The 22,179-nt window shown below is 35.2% G+C and overlaps 1 protein-coding gene across 2 annotated transcripts; it reads right to left on the reverse strand.

The window, feature by feature from the left end:
* Positions 1–5,766: 5,766 nt before the first annotated feature.
* LOC149804715 (uncharacterized) lies at positions 5,767–19,912 on the reverse strand. Of its 2 annotated transcripts, none has more exons than XM_089933366.1 (3): positions 19,845–19,912; positions 13,000–13,183; positions 5,767–6,577 (listed from the first exon to the last, which is right to left on the reverse strand). In XM_089933366.1, the coding sequence occupies exons 2-3, from the start codon at positions 13,169–13,171 to the stop codon at positions 5,949–5,951; spliced, it is 801 nt and encodes a 266-aa protein (XP_089789492.1). In that variant the 5' UTR covers positions 13,172–13,183; positions 19,845–19,912; the 3' UTR covers positions 5,767–5,948. The 2 variants fall into 2 exon arrangements, with proteins under 2 accessions (XP_089789492.1, XP_089789490.1); XM_089933364.1 differs by lacking the exon at positions 19,845–19,912 and adding an exon at positions 18,095–18,202.
* Positions 19,913–22,179: the final 2,267 nt, after the last annotated feature.

Here is a 22,179-nt window from a genome sequence, read left to right on the forward strand (position 1 = left end):
AGATGGCTTCCCCGTCTGGTGACAGGCTTTCCCACAGGATAGGGTCTGCTTCTTCGGAAAGAGCAGGAGAACTCTCTTGTGTCTACACGGCAGTCGACAAAACCTGTCTGGTTCCTGTTGCTGCTGTTGCTGTTCTCTCTGCTTTTGAAGTAAGTACTTCTCCGTCCATTCTTCCTCTTCTTTCTTGATTTCCTCTCTGAAGAGCTCTTCTATCAGGTCTTCACTTTCAACATTCTGACATTCTCTATCTCTTTATGCTTAGGTATCCGGTTTTGCCTGACACGATGTAAATTCACATAAGCTTCGTTCAACTTGGCTAGTCTTGAGCACATCTTCATAGAAGGATGAGTCAATAATGGATGGTCAGACTGGAGACTGGCTCGCTTTATACGGTTCAACGTGGACGCGATAGAAAACATCCCTACAATGTTTAGAGTCGGAACGCTAGGATAGTTTGATTTGAAGGTGAGGGACAGAGAGAAGTTAAAGAGCATATATCATGATAAAAATTAAAAAACAAACGACAGACGCATTTTTTCAAAACACAACATTTTTATTCAAATAACTAACATCCAACAATTAACAATATTTTACATAAACAATCAAACATTTTTTTCAAAAACGAAACTATTTTTGACAGGAATGGAAGTCATTGGGCCATTGATGTACACTACAATTTCCTATCTAAAAACGAAAGATAACCATAATTGTCCAAAAAACATAGATCTACTTTGTCATCATTTCTAGAAGAGTGACGATCAAAAAAGTCACTAAATGTTCTAAAGAATATCCAAGACTGCGTTGATGAAGAAAAAACACACAATATTGTCCACACACTATGGACTATATGCCTTGTAATTTCACATTATTGAAGCGTGTTGTCTGGGCATTTCTTCTCATAGAGTCGATGATGTCGTCTTTCAAAGGTGGCAATCCATACGAATCAAAATACTCCACACAAACCTTTTTAGGAAAGTATACAGCTACCCAATGTGTTCATAAGAGATGTCTGTCTTCCGTGTTGATGACATAAACTTGATGGTCTTGAGGTTTGCGATGAGGCAGTTCATCTTTAGCACACACGACAGGATTCCAAGAAGCAGTGTACGAACTGTGGTTCAAAAGTTAATATAGCTCCTAGGTGTCACTTTTTGTGTTGTTTTTTTATTTCTTTCTTCACATGTAATGATAAGTTATCAATTCAATCCCGACTTTTTGCTTGAAAATATCTGACAAGTAACAGTTTCTTCGTTTCGTCTCCACACTCTGACCCAAGAGAGCTTCGATGTGATAGATCTCTAAAGTCATCATTGGAGGAGATGAGTGTTCACGCAAGTCTTTATACCACTGATGCGGCACGGTTTCTTCCGAGATGAGACTCCAAGCTTCGTCCAGATACTCGTCCAATTTTTCTTCTTGACTCAGCATCATGCATTTATCGTGTTGAATTTGACTGGGATGATTGTTTTGACATCCATAGCAATCTTTCTTGATCAATTTTGTAATTTTTTCTGGCAGGTGTTTGACAAAACAATAGACTAAATGTTGTTCTTGTTTTGACCATCTGGACTTCATCACTATGACCTCTTCATCTTTGTCTTGGGGTTCTACTTCCACGTTATCCTCCCATTCCATTTCCACAGATTCTCCGCCTGTCAAAGAGGTATTACAGTCTTCCATAGCAAGTAATAATCTAGAATGACTTCTCTCAAACTGTTGATTTCTGTCATATTATCACATTCAGTTAACAGGATCACGTTCACCATTACATCTGTATCTCGGTTTGCAAAGTGAATTTCCACACGAATCTTACCTGATTTTATAGGGTGGGAATGTCCCTCATCGCTGACTTGGTCTGGAGTGAATCAAAAGCCCACAAAGCATAGCATACTGCGTAATCTTCGTACGTAATGCCGTGATTGGTGTAGGTTCCTAACTATCCGGTGGCTTCGTACAGGGACAGATACGATCTCAAGTAATTCTTATCGACAAAGTTAGCTTCGAAAGGTCTGGTACACAAGGTCATGTCATCGCGACTGACTTCGATCTTGGACACGCCAAAGTGTTGAAAGTTGAATGGATTGTTTTCGTGGTAACAAGAGAAGTATTTGCTGAACGCCTGAGAATGAATCGAAGCAGTGTCGCTTTCCATTTAATTGCTAATGCTGCGAGTACAAATCCGTCATTCAAGAAGCCAGACTTTAAGTGCAACGTGTAGAAGTGTTACCTAAAGTGGGAAACAACATCAGTCACACTTTGAGCAGAACGACCGCCAAGTATCCGATACGACGCGTGGAAGTGAAAACTTTTACCATTCCCTGATGACAGAAATCCATGATCGAACACCATCTGTTCCAAGGGCAGTTACCCAAATATTGAATTGTTGGTATCGTCGAGAATGAAGCCTTCAACGTAACCCACGAAAAAATATAATCTTTGATTTTATTATTTTCTACCCAATTATACCGCTGAAAATTGCGTGTATTTAGTATTTTTTATATTTCATTTCAGATATAGACTTAATTTGATAACATACATCACGAAGAATTGGTTCCCTTTATATGATGCAAATTGAAAACCAAAATCATTTTATTTGGCTGTTATTGGACGTCAGGACTATTTCGCTGTGACAACCTTTTCTGTCTCTTAACCATTAATAACACGTCATACTTTTTCCATTTTAATAGAACCTATGCTTAGCATTTCAAATATGTATTATTATTATTATTATTATTATTTAACAATTTTCATAATCATAAAATGCAACATCTTGCTTGTCATGAAGAGTTATGTAAATATTGCATAAATATTATTTCCCTCTACAGTTTCTAATTTATATACTACTCTGTCTCCTAAAATTACTTATCTGATTATAAACGTATCGAAATTGGAAATATAAACTTTAGAAAAACATGTTTATATTTTAAATCCCGACTTTCTCACCCACTTTATATATGGGACTTCCATGGGCATCGTTTGCAAGGTAGCCGAATAAGACAATCCATACGTTAGACCTGTTTTCTTCCTCGCTTGGTACAATTAGCAACATGTGTATCGATGATAATATCTGATTTTGTAATACATCTACCCATTTTCTGGTTTCATTTTCGTTAAAACTCTTAAGCTGACGTCTTCTTTGTTTAAAATAAATCCTTCCACTGCAGACATATTTTGACTGGTGCATAATGTACTGGACTTTACATATAAAATATTATTTCCTTCGTAGGACTTATCTTTCTTCCGGGCTTCTCTCTTTAATCATTTCCTTCATGACTTGATTATGATATCTACCATTTATTTTTCTTTCTTTGGCCATGGCATGTTTTGAATAGCCATCAATGAACTGTTAAAATATAGCCATATTTTTTAATATACTTTGAAATGAATTTGGATGGGACTGAGCACATGGAGGTCTAACATAAACACGTCTCTGAAAATCCTTCTTAGTTCCCTTTGTGCATTGTTAAAAGTACATCGTTTCATCGTACAATATTTATAGTCGGAATATTGTAGGACTGAAAGACTGATTTCTTATTGAACCTTGCTCTTTTGCCTCACTATCAAGTTTAATTTGCCTCCTTAATTGATTAAAATTCGTAAAAGCAGCGGAACCATTGTCCTATTAATGTTACTCAACAACACCATGTTAATTGTGGGGGTTATAAACGGTAATAAGCTCGTGACTCTTTGATCATTGTATTTACACTGTCGCAGCCAAGTGTTGGTCAGTTTCAAAGCCAAAAGAATCAACAACAACAAAAAAAAAAACATACAGTAGTTCTAACATGTTTCGAGTCATATAAATCGCTTACATACCAATTCTACTAGAACAAATATAAAAAATATACGGTAGTTCGAAAATGTTTGAGTGTAGAAATGTCTTGCATACCAATTATACTAGAACAAATTTTGGCAGTGTTGATTTTATTGCGAGTGAAGACAAGTAAGGTCATTACACTGTTATAACTATAACCAGCATTATTAATTCAAGAAATTGCTGATGGCGATTGGTGACAAACAATAAGAGTCAATAGAGCGCTTGCAAAATCGTCTCGCGCACGAAATACCTTCTCGACTGCGACTTGTAAAGAGATATTTGGAGAATACTGAAGTAAGTCTCCTTGTATATTATATGCCTGCAATGTAATTATACCCGTTTCTCGAGCATATAGATGAAGTTTATATTTTCTAAGAACGATAATGCTTATGTGTTAATCGTTGCAGAACACTATTAAAGATCCAATGCGCTGTGTTTAATAAATTTGACCATCTTTCGAATGTAAGTAAAATTTGGAAGAAAGAAAATTATTTCTTAAAAAATTATCTGACATTAAGCTTTCTTTCAAATATCCAAGATGTTGGGTTTAAACGACGTTCAGATATTCAGTTTAGTATTAGGACGTGTTACCTCTTAATTTAGTCACCGAAAGCTGCTCATAATTCCTTTTGTTCTCGGGAGTGCTCAAAGTAATGACGTAATTCATTCCACAAATTCACCTAGTGCCTAATCTTATAACAACAACAATCGCACATGACGAATGAATTGATTAGAATGGGAAGGAACAGAGGTTAAATAGATCTGAGAAGTTTGAAACAAGTTTGTACACATGTCAACCTCACGCTTGAACTTTTACCTTCATTTCGTATACAATTTAGTTATATATGGAACAACGTAATCAGAATTATATCACTTAAACATCACCTACCGTATCCGACATGATGTGGTGCTGGCTTTTATTTACAATGCTGACGTTATCAAATCTAGTGTTCCATCTTTCGGCTGAAATCGGTTGACCCACTGATGTCGCCGAATAATATCGGATTAATTCGCATGCTTTTGAAAATGGCCACGTTTCTCAGTTCAGGACAAATTACATGGCTCAAAATGTGATGAATCGTCGATATTATCTAGTTTTAAGGGACCCAAAGATGTTTTAAACCAACATATTTCAAGAGTCAGTATTATTCAGGTATTTTTACATACGATTTTTTGCACTTAACCGCGCTATTTGATCTTTGAGAGCTTGAAATTTCAGTGCTATGACAACTCGACGGCATATTTGTCAACATATTAAAAATTCTCCTCTCTGGACACTTCCTTTCTCTATCCCCCCCCCCCTTGAATTATTTGTGAGATATTAGTAAATATTTGTTACATTATTGGGTGGGGGTCGTTGTGGGGGAGATATTTCTCGAACAGAGTAATTAGTCAATTATTAGTGTTACATATATTTGATTTAATTTATATTTGATTTAAGTTGTATTTGATTTGATTTGATTCTTTGTGGGTTTTGGAATCTTTTTATTTCTTTTTATATTAGCCAAATATATGTAGAAACAGTTGAATCGGGAATAAGTAACTGGTTATTCATTCCTTATTCAATCAGTAACTGGTTAATTATTCCTTATTCAATCGAGAATAAGGAATAAGTAACCAACTTGATGTCAATATACGGAAGCCGGTACTGGTATTTTTTTTACGTGTATTCTTTGTCTTCTGATATTGACTATAAGGTCGTCTAGACATTGTATGTGTGTGTGTGTGTGTGTGTGTGTGTGTGTGTGTGTGTGTAAGAGAAACAGACAGATCATTTATTGGAGAATCAAGTTCCGATTCAGACCAAGAATTAAGACCACCCACATCATCGTTCTTTTCATTTGCATTTCATTAAATACAAAAGTAAGTTAATTTAATTGTGCTGTTCTGCGAGGAATGGATTTGTGCAAATTCACCGATCTAGAACATTTCAGTACATAATGATTATATCACTTATGACAACAAACCCATAGTGATTGCAATACTCCAACGTCTCGAGCTTCATCTATTGAAATTCGTTAGCGTGAGACGTTGGGAGAAAAAATTACTGATGAAAAGCCAGTGTTGCCTTTTCTTCATTCTTTTTTATTTTTCTTCACACTACCAATGAACTTTATCATAGAATCATCTCTCAGTAGGTATTGCGACTTCTACCACCATAACCACCCAGTCTGCCGTGACCGCCAAAAATGTATTGTCTTCCAAAACTGCCTAAACCGCCCAGTCCGCCATAACTGCCCAAACCGCCCAGTCCGCCATAACTACCAAAACCGTGCAGTCCTCCATAACTGCCAAAGCCGCCTAGTCCTCCATAACTACCAAAGCCGCCCAGTCCTCCATAGCTACCAAAGCCGCCCAGTCCTCCATAACTACCAAAGCCGCCCAGTCCTCCATAGCTACCAAAGCCGCCCAGTCCTCCATAACTGCCAAAGCCACCCAGTCCCCCATAACTACCAAAACCGTTCAGTCTTCCATAACTGCCAAAGCCGCCCAGTCCTCCATAACTGCCAAAGCCACCCAGTCCTCCATAACTGCCAAAGCTGCCCAGTCCTCCATAACTGCCAAAGCCACCCAGTCCTCCATAACTGCCAAAGCCGCCCAGTCCTCCATAACTGCCAAAGCCGCCCAGTCCTCCATAACTGCCAAAGCCGCCCAGTCCTCCATAACTGCCAAAGCCGTCCAGTCCTCCATAACTGCCAAAGCCGCCCAGTCCTCCATAACTGTCAAAGCCGCCCAGTTCTCCTTTACTGCCACTATACCCTAAAAGTTTAAATGTAGGGGACTGTGAAATACAGAAATCGTATTCAATTAAAATATTTAGAAACTTAGGTCTTGAGATCCGTATATGATAAGACACTAATTTTATACTAGCTCGGTTTTCTTGCTACACATCCATATAATTTATTAACAGACATCTCTAAACAATCGATAGGCATTTCATGCCACTATCACAAAATAGGACATAGGATTAATTATATGTATTAAATTACTTAGATTACTAAACACTTGCACATGGGAATACTCCAAATAGTTTCTTGTGTTTAAAAATCTAACAAGGTCCATTTTAACAAAAAATCTAATACATGCTATCCTCTTGAAAATAGTTCAGCATGAATGGGTGTTGTGGGGTTTAACGCCATTTTTCAGCACACGATATGCTATACATGGCGGCCAGTATTAATGGTATAGTTTTTTAGGAATTACTTTAGAAAGAAATCGTGTACACTCGTGTAATAGACTTTAGGTTTCAGTTTTAGATTTGTTTATAAATGAACTACAACAGATGTTTCGTATATTGAAAGTAGAAATGATAAAACGAGCAATGTGGACGAGTTAACGAAAATGAACAACGTGGACGAGTTTACTGAGTACAAATGAAACGTTCAAACGAGCAAATGAATGAACGTGATGTTCACAATGTCCACAACAAACTGGAGGGACGCAGTATTGAAAATACCTTTCTGATCATTTAAACAGTTATTTAGAAGAAATGTTCTTAATCTTTCGTAAATAGAATGGTTCAGACTATGACAAGTATTCTCAGAGGTATATAAAATATCATAGAAAATCATACTGAGGGCAAGGGCTATCGCATATCTATCAGAAACTTACCACTTTATAAGTGAAAGTACTAAATTCATGGGGAAAATGTAACTGAAGGTTTTGGAACAAACGTAAGGGCCTCATAGCCAATAAGCCGAGACGAGGACGAATTCTTATTTCCGCTGGCTGAGTGGATTGTCACACACCAGCTGCTTTGCAATTTTGTTTATACAATGTTTCGGAATTGGGCTAACAATAGACACCATATATGTCATAACATAGCTAGAGGGAGTATGCAAGTGACTAGGCATAAACATGTCTTCTTTAGCTGTAATAAGAATGGTCAAAAGTATGCTTACATTTTTGAATCTTGGTTTTCCTCAAAATATACTTTCTTAGTTCTGCGAAACTGAATTATATGATCTATATCATGGATTCTAAAGCTTGATCACACATTTCTAAACTGTACGGTAAGTTTGACTAAGTTCCAAATGCAATAACGTTCTCCTTACTGCACTCAAAATGAAATGAACGTGACATACCATAGCATCTTTTGATAATTAATACTGGAAGAGTTCATATTTTTCCCACATTATAATTCCAAACATTCAATGACAGAATAGGAAGACACATGCATCTGAGTCAAGACACGTCCCTCCGAGCTCAAATAAGAGACGCATGTAGTTTGTGTGGAATTGACACAGCAATAAATCCAGGTCCATAATCAGCGGAACTGAGTAGAATCGACAAATGATCCAAATTATATTAATTCCAGACCAACTGGAATGCTGTTGCTATGCGCATTCATTCATATTATGAATCTAAATTCAATTTTAAGTAGATCAAAGCGACAGTTCTTTTTGAAAGTGTTATCGAGAACACGACTACGTTCAAGTTTCGCTGGGCGGAGTTATGTGCGCATTAATATTGTTGTTGTGTATTGATGAATCTGCGCTAGTGTATTTATTTTTGAATACAGAATAAAGTCGATGACTTTGTTTTTTGTAGTATATTGTTTAAATAATTAAGCATTATGTGGAATAAGATATTCAAAGGTTACTGAATTTATATGAGAAAATATGAATTCGTTTTGTCGGATGAATACTTCACTCCAACAGGTCGTGCAGTATCCATCCAAAAGTAAACTCGTTTATATTTTCCCGTACAAATGCAGTAACCTTTGAATATTAGGACGTTTTACCTATAATATTTGTTTACCTGCATACTAGTAGTCGACATCTGGCCAATGTGTCTGCTTCCCCATCATCACCATTTCGCTGTCCTACGCTTTATCTTAGTCCTACTGGTCTATTGATTTTTTTCTATTTAGATAATAATATCCCCAAAGTCTGAATAATCATTCAATTATAGAGTACTATATATTTTCAGCGCCGTAGCTGATTTAGACCTGAGACAGTAAATTAAATTTATAAGACCTAGCAAGACTATACATTTGCATGTTGTTTCTCTTGTTTGGGGACGTCCATTAATTATGTCAACAATTTTTAGGCAATTTTTTACCTACCCCCCTTGTCAACAACTGTCAAACTTTCAGTGACCCCCCTAATAAAAGTCCCCCCCCCCAAACTAACAATATTTTATACAGGCTGGCTTTTATGCTAAAAATAGAATTATGAAAATTAAAAGGGCTACAAATACATTTTAATACATTTTTTTTACTTGTTTAACAGATTTCAAATTGACTATGACACTTTGAATTCATGAAAAATCGAGAGTTTATATTCTGGCTTCTATCATCTTCCCATGGGGAAGCCAAATGTTCCTCAATTGTTATAATGGGCATAGTGGCTGATTCATTAATTTCTTGTGGAACCGATACAACCGACAAGTCAACATCATCTTCATCTAACCATTCTGCGCTTAACATCTCTCCATGAGCAATAATTGCCATCAGCTCTCTCTGTCTTTTGGCAGCCACTCGTATTGGCCGAATTCTTTGTGGTTGAGGAACATGTGGTAATTGCCTAGGCCCAAGATCGCGTTGTCGGTGCTGTTGAGCATGCTTCTTCAACATGAGGTGACAGATTTTGCAGATCCGTTCAAGCAATAATAACATTGTTGACGTCATTTTATCTTGAACTCCCCACTCCCCATGTCAACAATTGTCAAACTTCTTCAAATCCCCTCCCCCTATTTTGTTGACATTATTAATGGACGACCCCTTATGTATATTTGATTTAATTTAATTGTTTGTCTGATGTTTAATTTTGTTTAAATTTTTTCCATTACATGCTATTGTAATTGGACTTGATTTCTTTTTTAGTTCAGTTCTGAATAATCTAACTTTTTAAAATTTTCATTAGTAAACACCTAATAATAGAAACACTGTATCTAGTTTCTGACCTTGATTCAGATCCAGCGACAGTTTTAGTAAACACCTTTTTCATTATTCTTTTTCAGAGTAAAAATTATTAAGTTACGTCAATACCATACCTGGACTACGTCATATGTATCATGTAATAACTTACATTTCTAGAAGGTTGACTCCCATCCGGAGATCTGTTTTGCGTCTTAGTTAGACTTATTACTGATGTATTGAGAAAGAATAGCAAGTCGTGCCTTAGCACTTGAGACGTCAAGTTGTTTATGTTGTGTCCATTTATCGAAATATATATAGAATTAAAAAACTGGAATAATATTTTCTGTGATTCAATAAGAGACTGTTGACACTGCAACACTTCGCAAGTTACAACAGGCATCATCGTCTTCCATTTTGGATTTCATCGGGATTCGAACTCAATTTCATTCAAGACTTTTTATTACTAGGACTTCTATTTTTAATTCTTGGATTTTTTAATTTTTTTTTTGGATTTGATTCGTAAAACCGTAAGTTCTTTTTTCTCATTTCTCATTTTCACTTGATAATCAAGGGAAATAGATTATTTGTTAAATTTGAAAAGCGTGTTGTCTTCAGTCTTTTCTGTTACTTTTTGTAAGAGCCTCGGCTCATAACTCTTTATAATACACTATATATAGACCAGACAACAATTCTGAGTATAAATCAATTTACAAAATATGGGTTGTTTCTACAAAATTAAATTTACTATGATTTACGAATTCCTAGACATTAGTGTAAACAAAATCTAGTCATTCTCTGAGTGTACATAGAGCGGTTCTGACCAAGCCAGGTACCACTGTAGCATGAGGGTCATGCGTGATCCAAGAGTAAATTGAGGCTGAAGATTATAAGGCATGCCCTATTATGGTAAAGCCGACGTCTCGCAGAATAGAAATTGACTATATATATATATATATATATATATATATATATATATATATATATACCCTACGCCCCCACAGCTTCGTTAAGAATTACTGCAGTACACTTACACCTCGACTGCCTGTTTTCCAGTTCGATCCAGTACCTCTTCGAACATATATCGCTAGAGTGACACCGCCGCTTAAGGAAGTCAGAATGACACATTTTTTTTTTTCTCTCTCTCTCTTTCGATCTGAGAGTCGTTCTATCTAATGAGTGGGAATTGATGAAAGCGTTTATGTGCAGTAAACTGACAATCACAAAATGGATTAATTTTCCGACTAATTGGGGGAAAAAGAAATTATTAAAATATTTTTTATCATGAAACTTTCGACCTCAGAATATGTACAACTCACTTCAACATATTTTTTATCCAAAATTCATAAATGCCTTAAACATACTTTACCTTTAAATTGTCAAGAACTACCGATTATGACAGAGTGTAATTCATATACAGAGCACCAATCTAAGTGTGTAGATAGGGTTTGGGAAACTTTAATAAAATCACTTCAATCATACGTTAAAGATATTACTGTTTTCATCAAAATGTTCAAATCTAATTCACAACTATCTTATTATTCCTTCCTTGTATCCTTAGGTATAACATCATTGTGCAATAATATTGAGGCGTGTAAATATTTTTTAGAACAATACTAACAAAAACAAACTATCTATTGAAGATATATGTAAAATAATAAACTTTTTCTGGAAATAATTATTCTCAATTTAATAGTACAAATTACATTTAAATAATGGGCACTGCTATGGATAGTCCTATGGATCCTTCATACTCATCCTCTTCCACTGGTAAATTATAAAAATATTTTGTTCAATACCAGAATCTCAACTCAGATCCTTGGTTAGGATCTTAAATAATATCCTTATGGTCTGGAACCATTCAGAGGAAGAATTATCAGAATATATAGCTCGGCTAAATAATATTCACCATCAATACAATTTATTTGTACTGCAGCCAGTGCGCATGTACTCGTTTTAGATGTAAATGTCGTGAAAAGTTCTCACATTTCTGTCTCTATAAATGTTGAACTTAATATGGAACAGTATGTGGTGGTGGTGGTGGTGGTGGTGGTGTGGGGTTTAACGCCATTTTTCAGCACACGATAGGCTATGTATGGCGGCCAGTATTAATGGGAACAGTATGTGGAATAAACATCTTGTCTTTCCAGGTCAAATAAAAACCTCAAAGCCCGGAAAAAATAATACCAACGTATCTTTTCAGATGATTATCGCCTACAATATTCATTGACTGAATTGATTCTGCTTTTAATAAAGCCCATTTTGTTTCAAGAAAATGATGTCTTAAACATAGTAGAAGGTAGGAAAGAAAATATAATTTCTTTCATAACACAATATAATCATTCTTTACCTTACATTTGCTTTATAATTAATACATATTGGATTCTCCTCAACTTATCAGCATACCGAAAATCTAGGAATTTGCAATATATTTGTATGAAAACTAAGCCGATAAAAAATATAAATTGTTTTTCGTCATCTAGCTGAAACAGACGTCGTTGCTCCCCAAAAGCATACATTACAGAACGCACATATTTTAGTAGCTCTAATGAAAAAGAATTGTTTATCTCTAAGTTGTAACATTGACTTCGTTTCAACTTAATGTTCTTTATTTGATAACCCGTAAAAATGTAACATCGAATATGTTGGGCAAACACTTTGACAAGTTTCTATAAGAATGAACATCCACCGTTTTCATAACAAAATTTATACGGATCATCGGTTCTCCACAAGTGTTTTAATACATTTTAATACCAAAAAAATCACATGCGATTTTTCTTTGAAGCCAATCGATATTGTACATCAAGAGTTTCAGTTGGGGCTGTGAACAATGGAAAAGTGTGCATGCAGCGTCACTACGGGTAAACGTAGGGCGAGGCGTCAGTATAGCCCCAAATTGGGATAATAATCATTCGACGATTTTAGCATTGGAATCCCGAAATAATTACTTGCATGGAAAGATAGACAGATTAATTAAAGGAAGAAGTTACCGTATTCATCTGTAAGATATGTTGTAACCTAGTGGTCTTAATACTAAGGCATTATATAATATTGTATACAATCAAAAACAGAATCAATATGCAATATACCTAAACATCAGCTATAAAGTTATAGTATGTATGTATGCATGTATGTATGTATGTATGTATGTAGGTAGGTAGGTAGGTAGGTAGGTAGGTATAGTATAGTATAGTATAGTATAGTATAGTATAGTATAGTATAGTATAGTATAGTATAGTATCTTTACATCGATGGATGATTGTTTTATTGAGAATTTAGATTGGGAATTAATCTATTTGATGTCATGTTCACTTGCCGATACCTTTGGAATGCTTTGTCTGGACAGGAGGATAGAAACTGCCTTTCGTGTTGACTGCAGGACCAACACCCTTATCGCTGAAAATACCAACTGGGGCCACTCCTTTGGGTCTGTAAATGGCGGACGCGCCCAGAAACGCACAGCAAAGGATGAGTAGAACACCGGTTGTGCTCATGGTGAAGATATCCTGAAATTTAATAAGAGTAAAACAACACATGACTCAGATCTGCTTCATCAACAAACTTTCACCCCGATTCTAAAGTCCGAGTACAGCTACACGTCTAGATCAATTATTTCAACTGTTTGAATTTCAAACTAGTTGTCGATGCCTACTACGACATTTACCAAACTAAAAATGTGTGTGTGTGGTGTGTGTGTGTGTGTGTGTGTGTGTGTGTGTGTGTGTGTGTGTGTGTGATTTGGATTTTTAACATAGCTTTTACAGTTTAATTCTATTTCTACGATGTCTGCAGTATGGCAGTTTGTAGTGATGTTTAACACTGGAGGATCATGCCGCAGACGTGTCGCATCCTATCCCACCTGTCACACTAGCCTGACACTAGCCCTGACAGTCCTAACAATAACCTCTTTGATGCTAAGCGTTAAGCGAGGCAGCTGCTAGTACCATTTTTATGATGATTCATCCGGGAACCTGCGACCTCCCGCAACTTCAAATCAAAGTTCTAATTTTGTACTCTGACATTTCGTTGCAACTTTGTAAAGGTGATTTGTTTTTGTTTTGGTGCAATTACTAGGTTGCACATAATTGTTGGACTGCCGCTCAGATTATGTCATGATACCCAGTCTCTTATTATTTTTAAAAGTTCAGAAGCTGGACGTATGCGTATACGATATTCTAACACTGAAGTGTGTGTGTGTGTGTGTGTGTGTGTGTGCTCGCGATATTTTTCGTTGTACGTGGCATAGGTTCCATTCCTAAGTGGAACAAATATACTTCTGTATAACGTTTGGTTTTTAAATAAAATAAAGTTTTCAACTCAGACATTTATTCTTACAAATAGACACATGCTTAGAGAGCATATAATACAAATTTTGCTTGGCATTAATTTCTTTACGTAAATTTAAAATAGAGAGGTAATGAACTAAAATATACAAATAAAAGAAATATCCTTGACAAATTACTCTATTTACAGTATACTTCACAATGTAAATTAATATTTACCTATGTAGATTTCTTATCATATGTGGCAGATAACTGATGGATAGAATAGCCTGTCATAACCTTATTGCCATAGTCATCACAAGTCTTACTTTATTCCACTTCTACCCCACCAGCCGCAAATATAATTTAAGTTCATTAGAACGATACATACTATAGAATCGCATGTATTATATCGATCATATCATCTGAATTTTGAACGAAGACACACGTGTTACTTACATAAAATATATTATGTCATGTATATTTGATTTAATTTATATCTGATTTATTTTAATTGTTTGTTTGTAAGTTTTAAATTTTGTATTCCATTATATGCTATTGTCATGTAATTTTATTTACTGGATTTGACATTGTCCAGAAATTTAATTCAGTTATAAACAACTAATAATATAAACTTTGTATCTGATGCTGTTCCTGACCTTGATTCAGAACCAGTAAGAGTTGAAGTAAACAACTTTATATTATTTTTTAAAACATTTTCTCAGAGTAAGATTCATAAATTGGATTTGAGGCCATACATGGAGTACGTGACAAATAACTTGTAGCAGTTGTTATAAACTCTGGTTTTTCCAGAGGATTGATCCACATCCGGGCATCTGTTTTGCGCTGTAGCTAGATTTATTGTTGATGTTTTGAGAAAAAATAGTCATACTTTCTTTAACACTGGAGACGTCCAGGTGTTTAATGTTGAGACCAGTTTTGGGGCTAATTATTTTATTTTATTTTAAAGACAATTTATTCTTTTCCCTGGAAATATTAGTGCTCTAAAATTAATTCTTGGACAAGTGCATTTATCGAAATTTATACAGAATTCAAATTGGAATATTGCGTTCTGTGATTCATCAAAGAACTGTAGACACATCAGTACGACGCTGACCAGAACATACGTCATCGCCTTCTATTTTGGGTTTTATCGGGATTCGAACTCAGTTTCTTCAGGACTTTATGTTTCTATGATTTATATTTTTTTAAGTTTTGGATTATGTTTGGATTTGATTCGTAAAACCGTAAGCTCTTTTTCTCATTTTTATCTTGTTTTTCTTGTGAAATAAATTATTTGTTAAATTTTATAAAGCTTGTTGTCTTCACTTCTGTTTGGTTACCTTTTGTAAGAGCCTAAACACGTAGCAGTTAATCCAATAATACAGTGCTTTAAAGTAGAGATGATTTTCAGTGTGTGACTGATCGAATTTTGTTCTGCCGATCACAAATTATAGATAAGTGATGAATGACAGATCGCTTGTTTGCCTCATGCCTACCCCGGATTAATGTGTCCTCAACCCTTCTCCCTTTTTTGTTAAAGAGGGGTAGATGACGATCGGTTCGTTGGATAGTTTTAACGGCACATACAACACATTGGTTACATCAGGCCGAGAAAATGGGAGCTAAGTGCATTTCCCAGGGACACACCGCTGCTGCCAACCTGTGCTAGAGTGGACAGGTATCAAAAAACCCCGCGACCCTTTGATTACAATTCCATCACTCTATCAAATGAGTAACTGGCTTCTGCGGATATATGAATTAAGATGTGTACATGTATGCATGTAAGTATGTGAAATTAGACTTACCGAGCAGTTCTTTCGTGGTTCCTGACTGAACGAGAGCCATGATTAAATAGGCGTCGATTTATAGTTATACCAGCCAAAAAATTTACTAAACACGGAAGACCTTCTCTATAACCCCGAATAATCAGTCAAACCGATTAAGTATCCCGACAATGTTACGTCACAAGGTTGAACCTCCCTTCAACCGGATACTTTCACGCCTTTTATTTCTAGACTACTGATATTCTTGAAAGTAACATAGAGTGACCGTTTTCGACTTACTTTCCTTCTTTAGATAACGAACTGTCCCTTTTGCAATATAATTGTCAATGTCTCGTATTCGAATTTGTCTAAGAGCAGTTCTAGTTGTGACATGTGATACTATTATGAAAAGTGAAGTCTATGTTGCATGAAAGCTGTTTTGACTTGATTTGTAACTGTCATGTGGTGGAGTCAAGCTTTTACAAGTTCTTTGAACGGCGGTCGAGGAGAAGGAAGAAGAACAATAGAACAGAGCCGACTGAACGGTATCATCATATCACACGGTGACAAATGAGGGGGAAAATCTTATAGATAAAATGATATGTGAAGATGTTTACATGTAGAGCTGAACACAGTAGTAAATAATTTCAGTGAATGAAATTTATAAATGTTATTTAAATCTTTCACTATTTGTAAACAACACAAAATATAAGACATACATGCAACATTGACTATTCTAAATAGAAACATTTCAACCTAATAATGAAATTTATCTTATATTATTTTATCTTTCTAAACAAATTAAATCAAACCCAATCTAATATTTTTTTTAAAAGAAAAAAAAAACCTTTAAATTCTGTATTCGTTATCTTAGGCCGAAAAGAGACAAGATATCCAATGTTGGGGGGAAACGGGTGGGAGTAGGTGATTATCTTTCGAACTAGACTCTTTTTCTTTTTTTACCTAAAGATAGTTATTTTTATTTCAGCTGATTGATGATTGAATTAACAAGTTCCAATTTCTCATTTCTTCCAAGAGAATAGCAAACTGAAACATTTTTGCAACAGAAGACTTATTAAAACACCCACTATCAAAAACTGGGCCATTTTTTTCCTAGGGTTATTCAGCATAATTCTCCATATAACGTCAAGAATTTAGCACTTTTCTTGTTATCCGTGTTTGTGTGTGATTTGGACTTTAAACGTAGTTTTAACAATTTTTCAATCATATCGCTACGATGTTTGCAGTGTGGCAGTTTATAGTGCTGTCTAGCACTGGGGCATCTTGCCGCAGACATTTAGCATGATGTCCCACCCAGTTACATTATCCTGAAACCAGGCCAAACAGTCCTAACACTAACCTCTTAATGCTGAGCGCCAAGCGAGGCAGCTGTTAGCACAGTTTTTAAAAAAAAATTGGTATGACACAGCCGGGGATCAAACCCACGACCTCCCGCATCCGAGGCGAACCCTCAAACCACTAGACCACCGGAGCGGTCTCAGGCTATCTGTACATTCACATCTAAAATATATTCTGCATTCACAGATCATCATAGTATGACGACTACATGGTCTTAACATAAGTAATACAAAAGAGTGAGGGTGTAAAATTCAACAAATAATTTATTTCCCTTGAATTCAAAGTGAAAAATCTAAAACAAACTTACAGTAATACGAAATAAATCTCAAAGTTGTCCTAGAATTTCAAAGACAAGTTCTAACACTTAAAGTTCGGAGCAGCATTTAGTGGTATTCTAAGATAAATTCAACGCTGGAAGTTTTGCTGCGCCTGTGGTGGCCTGAACTACAAAAGATTTAAGTAGTGCGGCCATGGTCTGAAGAAACTAGGACTGTTCGCCCTGATGGCATTGCCATTTCCAGTACAGGACAACTGTCCTTGTGCAAATCCATCTGGGAAGCATTTATACAGGCAGCATAGAAAAATAGTGAAGCTTACTAAAAACGCACATAAACATTTGAAACGTGAGCCACATGAGTCATTCATATTGTTACACATGCATGGGAACGCACTGCAGAGTGAATCAAACACCTGCATGAGTAAGTTTGGCTTGAGATCCGTTGTTTCCCTTATTTCCAAGGACTTTAAGAAAACAGTCGTTGCCAACTGAAGTGGTTAGAGCGTCCGTTAAATGCACACATACTAAAAGTAATTGGCTTCTGATCAGCTGATGACCGCACATCACGAAGATTGGTATAAAGCACAAAACAAACACCTAATACAAATAAGTATTCTTATCTCAAATTATTACATACGTTTTCAGTAGAATATCCCTCCCCCAATTTTTTATATATATTTATGTTAATAAATTAGATTAGGTTCATTTTACTAAACTAATCCATAGTGTCATAAAATCTCGTGAATACTGTACCTTATAAAGACTGATCACATCCAGTGGCTAATTACTCGGTTTGTAAAATATCTTCTCAACACCGACGCCCTATCATCAAACACAAATAATACGTAAACTTTAACAAAGCTATAAACGAAGACATAAATATTACATCATATATTGATCATCCATGCTGTCCCACATCACACGACTTGAATGCATAATTGCATTATTTTCATAGTTTCAGCAGAATATGGTACAACTTGCATATTAGTAACTGACATTCATTGTGCACTTGAAGAAATATGTAAGTCTGATTTTGCTTCATGCAATGTATTTCATGTCCAATTTTAAAGCAATTGATGTAACTTTAGTGATTCTAAACTTTTAGTTGCCTCTTTGAAAGAATCAAAAGCATACGAATTTCAAGATCTAATTTCCTTCAGATATTATGTTTGTTGTCATGCAGAGTTGAGCTTTATATATATATATATATATATATATATATATATATATATATATATATATATATATATATATATATATATATTGAAACAAAGTCTTTTGTCACACACTACTGTCAAATGCACAATTTATCGTCTGAAAAAAGTTTTTCTTCTCAATGGTATAAGCTGAATACTTGCAGGAAAGGGATGCACAGAGATCATGTAACTAAGCTGCAAAGTCTCGGTCTTGTGACGGTTTCAGACCCAATTTGAAGTTCTTACACATAGCCAACAGTACTGAAATCCCAAGTTGCAAAGTCTCGGTCTTGTGACGGTTTCAGACCATATTTGGAGTTTTGACACATTGTCGACAGTACTAAAATCCCAAGTTTCAACATGTTCCCGTCTTAAAAGCTCAATGCACATTTGTTGTTTGGCAAATTAAAATATACAACCGTCACACTCGTAGCTTATGTTGAGAGCGATATCGACCTATTGTCCATTTTATACCTATCATTCGACTTCCTCTATTCTGCTACTCAACTTCTTGTCTTCTATTTATTATCGTACCACCACATACAACTATTTAAGTTCGAGCAATTACATTCACCGTGGTAGGTATAAAATGAATGTTGTAATGAGAACCCTTTTCCCGCCAAACTATTGTCGTCCACTGCATAAAACAAAACAAAACAAAACAAAAGAAAAAAACACCAACCGTTTCATTAAATAGGGTCACATGAGAAGAACAATATAATTGAATGGTTATAAACTTATGAATCGGTAGCTGATGGGATAGAATAGTCTCAGTCATAACTTTAGTATAAAAGTGATCACGCTTCTTACTTTATTCCGTTTCTACTCCACTAGCCGCAAATATAACTTAAGTTCATTAGAACAATACACATACTATAGAATTGTATGCATCATATCGATCACATCATCTGAATTCTGAACGAAGACACACATATTACTTACATACATATATTAATCAAATAACACAATGCTTAAAAGCACAGTTGATTTTCAGCATGCAAGTGATCGAATTTTGAAGCACATTATTGGCTACATAAGGCCGAGAAAATGGACGATCGGTTCGTTGGATAGTTTAAATAAAAACTTAGAACACATTGGCTACATCAGGCCGAGAAAATGGGAGCTAAGTGCATTTACCAAGGACACGCCACTGCTGCCAACCCGTGCTCAAGTCAACAGGTATCAAACCCGCGATCCTTTGATTATACTTCCATCACTCTAGTAAATAAGTAACTGGCATCTGTGGATAGATGAATTCGGATATGTACAAGTACACAAGCCATTTAAGTATATACAAGTAGACTTACCTAGCAGTTCTTCTCTGGTTCCTGTCTGTTTGGGTGTCGATTAAAGAGGCGTTAATATATTTACGTTAATATATTTATGCTAGAAGAAAAATGACACGGAAGTCCTTCTTAGTTAACCAGAATAATCCATCAAACCGATAATCATCTGACAATGTTGCGTCACAAGGTTGAGTCACCTTTTAATCTGACACACGACGTTAAAATACTGATATTCTTGAAAGTAACGCCGAATGACCAAGTTTTGACTTACTTTCCTTCTTTAGAATAATGAAGTGTCCGTTTTGCAATAGAATTGCCAATGTCTCACATTCGAATTTGTCAAAGAGCAGTTTTAGCTGTGATATGTGATACTATTATGATAGATGAAGACTATGTTGCATTAAAGCTGTGTTGACTTGATTTATAATTATTTGGAGGTGGAGTCAAACTTTTACAAGTTCTTTGAAAGGTGGTCGAGGAGAAGGAAAAAGAACAATAGAACAGAGCAGACTGGACATTGTCATCATATCGCACAGTGGTAAATGAGGGCAAACAATCTTATATATAAAATGAAGATATTTGAAGAAATTTGCAAGTAGAGCTGAAAGTAGTAGTAAATAATCCCAATGAATGAAATTAATAAATGTTTTTTTTTTTTAAGCTTTCAATATTTGGAAAACAACACAAAATAAAAGACACACATGTAAATTTGATTATTTTAAATAAACATATTTCAACCTAAAGAAAACATTATGTACGCCAATACTAAAATTCGTCTTATATTATTTTATGTTCCCAAACAAATTAAATCAAAAGCTAATTAAAAAAAAAAATGAAAAGCACAAATATATGTATCCAGAAAAGTTCTTTAATCCTTATCCTATGCCAATAAGGGACCGACCATTTAATTTCCAATGTTGGGAGAGAGGGCTAGAAGTAGGGAATTATCTTTTGAACTAGAATACCTCAAGATAGTTGTTTTCATTTCAGCTGATATAATTGATATAATAAGTTCCAATTAACTTTAAATCACATAAACAAGGAGAAATTAGATGGTTGGTCCCTCATTTCTTCCATACAGCGTCAACAATGTAGCACTTTTCAGGCAATCTGTTAGGTCTTCCTGTACCTTTCACATCTAGTATACATTCAACTTTCGCCATCATCATAACCATGTATTAAGTCAGGGAAGATATAAGCATCTTTGAATATATAGACTTCTTAACTGCATGGACATGAAATAATTCAAACAGCAAACAAAATAAAAATCTGGAATTTGTTTTCGTGTCGCTTTTCTCCTTTAAACAGTAAAGGACTATAAAAATTTTTTATATGAAAACAGAGACACTTTTACTTCGATCCTCTCCAGCATCGTTTCCTCCAAATAACTTTAATTAACAGAGTATCATACCATTAAGTCCTGCTCGATCGATATTTTTAAGATATCGAATCAATACACCTGGTACTCTATTTATAGTTTAAAGAACACGACAGTCCTATTTAAAATCGAAGCAAAATTCAAGTAGTTCAAAACTCTTCCATTATGTACTAATTAGTCATCAAATTACATTAATTATTACCTATAAATTTTGTCTCCAGATGGAAAGAACTACAAAATATTATATTGGTGCAGGAAGTTTCTGCCGTTGTTACAGGGCTATAGCTCTCGTGACCAGACCGTAAGCAAAACATCAAAAAAAAAAGTCCAAGTGCTAGTGATTCATTAAATATACTAGCTGCAGATGATGGAGAAGTGACATAATTTTGGAGAGTGAAAGCTACTGTCGAAGGACGTGCTGAAGTTTTGAAGTAATGGGGGTGTATAGGAAGTGGTCAACAAACATTTTGCACAATACGTGCCTTATTTTTATGTCTTGCATAAATTAAGTACATTAATTTTGCATTGTTTGTTGGTTTTTCTTGATGATTATATGTTATGTATATCTGAATTTTGTAATTGACCTTTATCCAGATCAGGTTAATGGTATACATGACAAGTGACGGTTTACTTGGCAAACAACGTAATGCATAACCATTATTTCTCTGTTATTATTGTATAAATATTCAGATAATTATTAATGGAGGTAACATGTCTATTTGTACCTGGATATAAGGCATCACTTTTCCACTTGGAAATTCCTAAACTTTACAATTTTGAATGTTTTATAGAGGAGAACGACTTAAATCCTGGCTCTATTATGGTGTCTTACCTTTTTATATCAATGTTGTTTACTTGAAAAATAACTCATCCGAAGCGGAATCGGTCTTATTGAGGTGTTCAGTTTTTGAGTTGGGTGGATTTATCTACTCACATTAATATTCACTGCAATTGCAAAAACGCTCAATACTATTCTAA

This window comes from Sinohyriopsis cumingii, chromosome 2, assembly GCF_028554795.1.
Source record: "Sinohyriopsis cumingii isolate HCF-2022 chromosome 2, ASM2855479v2, whole genome shotgun sequence".
NCBI lineage: Eukaryota > Metazoa > Mollusca > Bivalvia > Unionida > Unionidae > Sinohyriopsis > Sinohyriopsis cumingii.

What these genes read in the sequence shown, in the direction of transcription:
- LOC149804715 (XM_089933366.1), bottom strand. Translation starts at nt 13,171, where the DNA reads ATGAGCACAACCGGTGTTCTACTCATCCTTTGCTGTGCGTTTCTGGGC. An exon ending in CCAGACAAAGCATTCCAAAG is followed by an intron (nt 6,578 to 12,999) that starts GTATCGGCAAGT and finishes TTAAACTTTTAG; the next exon opens with GGTATAGTGGCAGTAAAGGA.